General features: G+C 43.4%; 2 protein-coding genes across 2 annotated transcripts; both read left to right on the top strand.

The window, feature by feature from the left end:
- Positions 1 to 2,795: 2,795 nt before the first annotated feature.
- LOC135482967 (uncharacterized) lies at positions 2,796 to 3,506 on the top strand. Its single transcript, XM_064763450.1, has one exon. The coding sequence runs from the start codon at positions 2,796 to 2,798 to the stop codon at positions 3,504 to 3,506; it is 711 nt and encodes a 236-aa protein (XP_064619520.1).
- Positions 3,507 to 6,239: 2,733 nt separating this feature from the next.
- LOC135482966 (piggyBac transposable element-derived protein 4-like) lies at positions 6,240 to 7,262 on the top strand. The gene has a single exon (XM_064763449.1). It carries the CDS (start codon positions 6,240 to 6,242, stop codon positions 7,260 to 7,262), a length of 1,023 nt encoding a protein of 340 aa, XP_064619519.1.
- Positions 7,263 to 7,901: the final 639 nt, after the last annotated feature.

The raw sequence follows: 7,901 nt of genomic DNA, 5'->3' as shown, positions 1-7,901 counted from the left end.
GTCAGAGACTAGCCAGGCCTCCATGGATAGGAGAGATCAAGTCCGCACTGCAAAAAGCAATGTAAAGGTTGGTAAAGAGGCAAAACAGAGAAGGAAAACACTGAAATATAGAAAAGCAAGGAAAGTGGACCAAGATAGAACCAAGGAGGGTGCAGTTTATGGGCCTGGACTCTTAGAGACCTTAGAGCAGATGACAGTGAACATTCAGAAAGTAATGAAAATGTTGGCGGTCAGCGACGCAAAAAGGCATGGCCTAATAAAGGACCTCAGCCCAAAAAAAGCAGAAAAAAGTGACTGAATTCTAAAGCAAACAGCAGGTATTGGTCCTAGAAACAGTTTTGCATTGTCGCTTTCTAATATCCTGACATTAGAAAAAGGTTTGGGAAGAACTGCTGTGAAAGTGTACTTTCAACTTTGACGCCAATTTTCTCAAAATGTAAATATTTGTACAAGTTTCACTCCCCTGATGTAAATACTGGTCAGATCAGTATTGTTTCTTGCATGGATCATCTTTAGGTATACTCCTATGCACCAATACAATTCATTTCCAGTTATTTTATACAGTTTTCTGAAAATTTGAGGGAACTGGTAAAAAATCAGGTGAAAATTTTGACCCCCCTGAAAAAAAAAATTGGGGGAAAGCTTTCATATTTTGTTGGATCTTTTTGTATAAGTGCATATAACTATGACTAAGAAACATCCCTGCTTTGGTTTGAATCAATGTTTTCAAATTACTGATGTTATTATTTACATCTCTACATACTTATATATAGATAAACTAATAACAAGCACAAAATCATCAATTGAAAAAATAGCTTTTTACCCTCGTACCACCTTAATCAACAAAATAAACCTAATTTAGACACTGGGCATCACTGGCACAGCATCATTTTCCTCTGATCAGTCATACTTTTAGGGAGATTTGCTCCCAAAATATTCATCACATGTGGGTTGTGAGATCCTTTGTTTGGCTCTGAGGCCAATGTAGTACTACATGTATGTTGCGATTATGTGTACGTACAATATGAATGGTGGCAAAATATAGATCTGATGGTTCCAATTTATCCCGTTGTTCGGTTCCTATACATAGAGTAGCTTTCTAGTCGCATGCCAATAGTTGTCCGAGGCCCTATTCCCCAGACTCGACTTGCGTGCCCCGTACCCCCGAGGAGAGGACCGTCATGCAGTTCTCCCGTGTTACAGGAGCATACACTGCTGATGAGAAGCGTGAAGAACAGGTAGGCTATTATACGAGTTAGACACGCTTTTGTCTTTTGCGGGTTTGTCTATGCTATACATATATGAACTCGTACATGTATAAGGACTGAGCTATTTGCCTCTTCCGTGATAATGATGATATGGATACTCTAGCTACCTGCGCTGCATGCAGTGTATGCGCTGTGGGGTTGCCATGTTTTGGGGTCGTGGTTACATTTTGATCATCACTGTATAAGTGCATATGATGTGTGATAATAATGAGCATGCTGATGATCATGAAGTGCATCGCTGTAGGGTTGGCCTGAACGAACATCAACAGAGCCTGTGAAGAACTCAAAAGGATCATAGAATCATCATACATCAGGTTATAGGCCTAACAGTGTCAATTAGTCAATTGTGTGTTATAGACACATAGCACCAAACTTGTATCAGAAGCTACATGTAGTTTACTACCAAAATGTAACTTCATCAAGAGTCTGGTTACTCCAAGGGTTGCTCAATCGGTGTTGGTAGTAACTTAGCTACTATGACATTAAATACAGAATGCAATTTGCAGAAGGATACTGCTAACGCTGGCGTTAGTCTCTGACATCGATTGGGCAACTGATGGACTCTGGATACGGTAAATAATGTGGCCTTTAAGTATCCCTTAGTCATGATAGTGATAATAATATCGGGGGGGGGGGGGGGAGGTTAACCCCGCTATCACAGTTTTCCCATTCCATCTCCGATGTACCCTCTTTTTCTAATGCCGCTAAATGCGCACTGTTCCATTTCAGGAAAATAAAATCTGGCATTCATCAAACTATCCCCTGGAGTGGAGGACGATGTGTACGAAGTTTTGTTTCGTTTTTAATCGGATGATATCAGATGGAAAGATATCGTGGGCTGAGGGTTAACCAGTTCTATGTCCACTTTTCACTAAAAGTGAGATACTGGTATAAACACTATCTGAGGGTCAGCAGGTTCTATGTCCTGCGGTCTTGAATCAATGCAGGAACGCCACCTGGGTGAAAATAGCAGAAGACACATAGTACTTTATTTATATTTTTAGTTCATTTCATATCACAAAGTTCTATGTCCGCTTTCACCAATCGCAGTCCTGGATCAAGTGTCATGTGATCTGTTGTACAAAATGGCCTTGAAGGAGAAAAGCATGGATGGAATTCAGGCCAGAAAAAAACATCATAAAACACGTAAAGTATTGTCAGACAGTGAGATTGCGGACATATTTGAAAGGTATTTATTGTGGTGCACCATAGGAAGGCTTGCTTGTGTGTTGATACTGTGACAATCAGCAGCAAGGAGCTGCTGCCACCTGGTGGAACGGAAAAAAGAGAGAACGACGACGACGACTAAACCTACAACACGCTTTGAGACGACTCAGCAAGATTATCGAGATTATAGACTTTTGGCTATCCGGACACTTCTGGAACGAGGACTGTTTGGAGCTAGGAGCATATTGAAGAGTTCCAGGTCAGTTCCGGTGTGTTTATTACATTGATCATCGATGCACTTGGTTCTTCAAACCGAAACGCGCTCACTGGTGGGGAGGATTGTTCGAACGTATGATCGGCATGACGAAGACAGCAATTATCAAGACACTGCGAAGAGCCCGAGTAACGCTAGACGAGTTGACCACCCTGTTAACTGAAGTAGAAGCAATCCTAAACGATCGCCCGCTCACATGCATCGGAGAAACGGATACCCCCGCCCCGCTGACCCCAGCACACCTCCTCAATGGAAGACAAATCACGGGATTACCGCATGAAGCTGTCGACCTCGATGAAATAGCAGACCGGAACTTCATGGACACAAGCAGTCTCACTAAACGCGCGAAAAGACTTTCGTCACTACTCGATCACTTTTGGCAAAAGTGGTCCACGGAGTATATACCCGCGCTCAGAGAACGACACATTCGATCCAAACGTGGTCATCTCGAAACCCGCGCAAAGGTTGGAGACATTGTTTTGGTTCATAGCGACGAGACGAAAAGGGTGAATTGGAAGATGGCGAAAATAGAAAGTTTGATCTATGGTCAGGATGGGATCGCACGCGCGGCACAGATTAAAACCGCATCAGGTGTCACCAATCGGCCAATCGCGCGCCTCTATCCGTTAGAAGTCACCGCTGAAGACACTCAGAAAGACAATGAAAACCCAAACACAACGCAACCACAAGTGAAGCCTATTGCTACTGTTAACCGGCCGCCAACCCGCAATGTTAGCAAAATTGCCCGCACCAAAATCAACAAATGGGCAAATGTTTTGAACAATCAAGACGATTAATTCATTCAGATTCTGTATTCTCATTGATACAAGAGACTTCATCTCTAATGGACTCGTATAATCATGCACTCTATACTTGTGCTAGCTAGGTTGAAATAGGACTCTCTTAGTCTACATATAGGCCCCTACTATAAATCAGATACTTGGTCCTGGTCAATGTATTTTCTTCAATAAGTTCAGCTATTGGGGGTCAGGAGGAAAATGCGGTGATCTATTCTTTTCATGAACTGTTTCAGCACACGGCGAATGCCTCATGTAGACCTTTCTTCATTCGTATGTCCGGAATTTTGCAAGTAAACAACCGGCAGATTTTGTACCGATCGGATGTAAACAAAGATGGCGGCGGCAGCGGTTAGTTCCAGTGATCGTTCGTATCAGCCCAATGGACCGACGAAATTGCGTTTCGATGCTTGACGGGACAGTGCAAATGCCAAGGATTCCAATTTGCCCCAAAGTTTGTCGGCAGAGGAATGCCTGTTACTGTCCGAAGTAGTGGTTCCTGCTAAAGCTGCTGCATCGAAAACAAAGGCGTCGAAATCGAGAGTGGAAAAAATCGATCTGGACCTTTACAACAAGAATGCCAAGCAAGTAGCCTTCCGTTGTGAGCGAAAGCGAGTTGTGCCTTGGTTACTGGCCATTGGCCATAGGTATGGTGATTTAAAGGACAGTTTTACATTGTCAACGGACGTTCATGAGGGCAAATTGGCAGTAATACATTTCAAAGATACGGATTCTCTCCGGCAGACCACGAGCAGTGAGGGCCTTCTTTTTGCTGTGAACATTTTTGTCACAACATACATGATTACAGTTCAAGGTAATTGCAACAGGGAGTGGGCAAATCAGGAATTTGTCATCTTGAAACAAATCTGTGATCATTATATGAACTTGGTACCATCCGATCGGATTTCCCATGTGCCCCCCCCCCCCTGTAAACATGCAGTCCCAACGCAAAACCAAGGTGACGCTCAATGATGATTGTGACGATGGCTCCGAACACGTTGTTTCACAAGCTGGCAGTATCGCTATTAACGCATCAGTAAACAGTGTAGATAATGATAGTGTAGATAGCTCCTCGTCACATTGATGCATCTGTGAACAGCGCCCCTGCAGACAATGACATCGAAAACGTGGTGTCAAAACATGCGAAATCTGTTGTAAGTCCCACTAGTTCTAGCAGCAGTGGTGTCATTGAATCGTCTCCACCCAGCCCATTGCTTCCAAACCTTGACACTAATATGCCTACCAGCACCCCTGTCGTGAAAAGAACCTTGACTGCAGACGCAAAGCACCACTCTCCGCCAGTGTTTCGGAGGTCATTCCGGGATGTGACAGTTCATGGCCACACAGACCCCATCACTCCCAGAGTTGTTCATCTGGAAGAGTCGTGTGACTCTTTGTAACTTCGATCCAGAATGTGCAGAAGGACATTATGGCGTCGAGATATGACATTGGTGAATTCGGCCGTAGTCTGAATAACCTACAAGATAGGGTGAAAAAGCATGATGGAAGAATCGCAGAGTTGAAAGAATGCCGAAAATGTGTCGAGTTAACCCTTTCACTGCCGTAGGCGCATTCATTCGCCCTCTAAGGGGACTGCCGTAGGCGGATCCATTCGACAAAGCCATGTCATGATTTCAATTCCATTAACCACCACGAGATGTCTCACCAATCGATCCGACTGCGTTTCCAATGTGTAACTGAAGGTCAAGGCCACATTTTTTGTGTACAAGAAATGGATGTTTCTGTAGAAGTTTTTGCGGATTTTTTTGATTGAAAAGTGGTAATTTCTTTTGTTTCAAGACCACAAAATGGCGTCTAAGAAACGAATGACTGTTGATGAAGTGGTAGGCTTGTTTGCCGATAGCGATTAGGAGGATGAAATGAATGAATCTCGGGAGGACTCTGATGATGATTAAGACTATATAGATCATGTACATAATGATAATGTACAGGGTGGTGGTAATGGGTCTGAACAGGGGTCTGAATCTGAGAATGAGGGTGGCCCTCCAAGCCCTGTGCCTATGAATGTTTCTGATGATGAACAATCAACAGACAGTGGACAGGATGATGCCCCACAAGCTATGGCTGGGGCTGCTGTAGGTAGAGGTCGAGGCAGGGGCAGGGGTAGGGGCAGGGGTAGGGGTAGGGGCAGGGGCAGGGGTGGAGCTGCCCGTGGAAATGCTGTACAGCCAGCCATGCAAGCCGGACGTAACGCACGAAATCTACGTGTGGTGCCCCCAATATGCAGAGAGACCAGGAGCTATATTTGACATGAATAATGATAAACCTCTTGCATTTTTTATGAAGATTTACCCTCAGGCTCTTTTTGATCTATTGGTTGAAGAGACAAACCGGTATGCCCTTGATTTCTTCGATGACCCGTCATAGCTGCTCCCTAAGTCTTGTTACCTCGACTGGAATGATGTAACACTGGATGACATAAAGATATTCACTGCAATGCATATTGGTATGGGACTTTGTTGGAAGCCAGAAATTACTGATTACCTTGAAGGACATTTTCTTATTGGAACCTCAGGTTTCGCGCAGTACATGTCACGCAATCGATTCCAGCTCATTAGTAGTTTCCTCCATTTCAATGATAACACGAATCGTATACCCCAGGGAGAGGATGGCTATGACCCCCTTTTCAAAGTAAGGCCCCTGTTAGACATTTGTGTCACAACCTATCGCCAGTACTATATGCCGCGGAGAGAATTAAGTGTGGATGAGAGCATGGTGAAATTCAAAGGGAGATTTTTTTTTCGGCAGTATATGCCAAAGAAGCCTGTAAAATATGGACTCAAAGTCTGGGCTCTGTGTGAGAGTGGAACAGGATACTGTTTGAACTGGTCAGTGTACACCGGTGGGCGGGAGATTCCTGGTGACTATGGTCTTGGCTATGATGTGGTGCGCACTATATCAAGTGATTTCATGAACAAGGGACACCATATCTATATGGATAACTTTTTTACTTCACCAAAACTTCTATTGGATATGGAAGATGATGGAACTGGTTGTTGTGGTACTGTCAGGCCACAGAGGGTTGGTATGCCTCCAGGATTTCAGGAAATCAGACTACGACGTGGGGACCCCCCAGTGTTCAAACAATCGGGAAATCTAATGGCAGTTAACTGGCATGATGTGAAGCGTGTCAAGGTTTTATCATCTGTACATGAAGAGGGAGTAGTTCAGAAGGAGATAAGGGACAGAAATGCTCCAAATGGAATCAGAAATGTGGATAAACCAACTGTGATTTCTAAATGCAATGCATACATAGGAGGGGTTGACACTTTTGATCAGTTACTCCAATCGTACGAGTACCAGCATAAAAGCCAAAAATGGTACATGCCGCTCTATCACAGGGTTAGGGAAATTGCGCTTGTCAATGGATTCATCCTTTACAAAACTGTAAATCCTGATTCAAACAAGACTTCAAAGGAATTCAGATATGATGTCATAGATGGCCTGTTAGATGGAACCCAGTCCTCTAGAAAGAGGCCTGGTCAGCGTTCTCAGAATCCAACCCCAGCTCGGTTGACTGAACGGCACTTTGGAAGGGCACCCAAGAAGGGTTTCAACCCTGACTGTGTAGTGTGTAGCGATAGAAATATCAAGAGAGTCCAAACCAGTCATGGGTGCAGGGAATGTGACCAGGCCATGTGCTGGCCTCGGTGCTTTGAGATATATCACACAATAGATGACTACAAGAGGGCAGGGAGAGAAATGAGACAAAGACTTGCGAATGACGGTCAGTAGATCATAAAGGTTTATTGACAGAACACTGAGGAATGTACATATTTTGACAGTTATTGTTCTTTTCAAGTTACTACAAGTTCAATTTGCAAGTTACAAGTGAAAACTTTCAATTCAGAAGGATTACAATCATTTACAGAACTTTATCATACGAATTTATACGATTTCTCAAGAATCAAGGTCAAAAAGGGTTAAAAGGTATGTCAAAGGTCAATAAGTACATTTTCTGACCTTGTTATTTGGGAAGTTCATGTTATTACTAACAACTTTTATGTACATTATAATGACTTCTGAGCACTTTTTTAGCTCAGCTGACAAAGTCAGCGGAGCTAGTAGAATAGCTGTTCAAATGGTGTCCGTCCTGCAATCCATCCATCCATCCATCTAGGGACCCATCTGTGGACAAAATTGAACATTTCTGACCGGGAAGGCCTAGCCACTTCATTGACGGTGCTTAATTAGGAGTTGCCCAAGGTGAACTCAGAAGCGAAAAATCAGCGCGATCCGACCTGTATTAAGAGAATGAGGCCATTTCGCGTTTAGATTTCTTCCCCTTTTTACCTCGGTCCACAGAGCAAATATTGTTTTTAAATGTGGCTGTAAATTTTTTTAATATTTTTTCATTTTTACTTTTAATGGAAT

Source organism: Lineus longissimus, chromosome 2, assembly GCF_910592395.1.
Source record: "Lineus longissimus chromosome 2, tnLinLong1.2, whole genome shotgun sequence".
In the NCBI taxonomy this organism is placed as follows: domain Eukaryota; kingdom Metazoa; phylum Nemertea; class Pilidiophora; order Heteronemertea; family Lineidae; genus Lineus; species Lineus longissimus.
The sequence above is the reverse complement of the archived record's forward strand: the minus strand, read 5'-3'. Positions and strand labels throughout refer to the sequence as shown.

What these genes read in the sequence shown, in the direction of transcription:
- LOC135482966 (XM_064763449.1), top strand. Translation starts at nt 6,240, where the DNA reads ATGGTGAAATTCAAAGGGAGATTTTTTTTTCGGCAGTATATGCCAAAG.
- LOC135482967 (XM_064763450.1), top strand. Translation starts at nt 2,796, where the DNA reads ATGACGAAGACAGCAATTATCAAGACACTGCGAAGAGCCCGAGTAACG.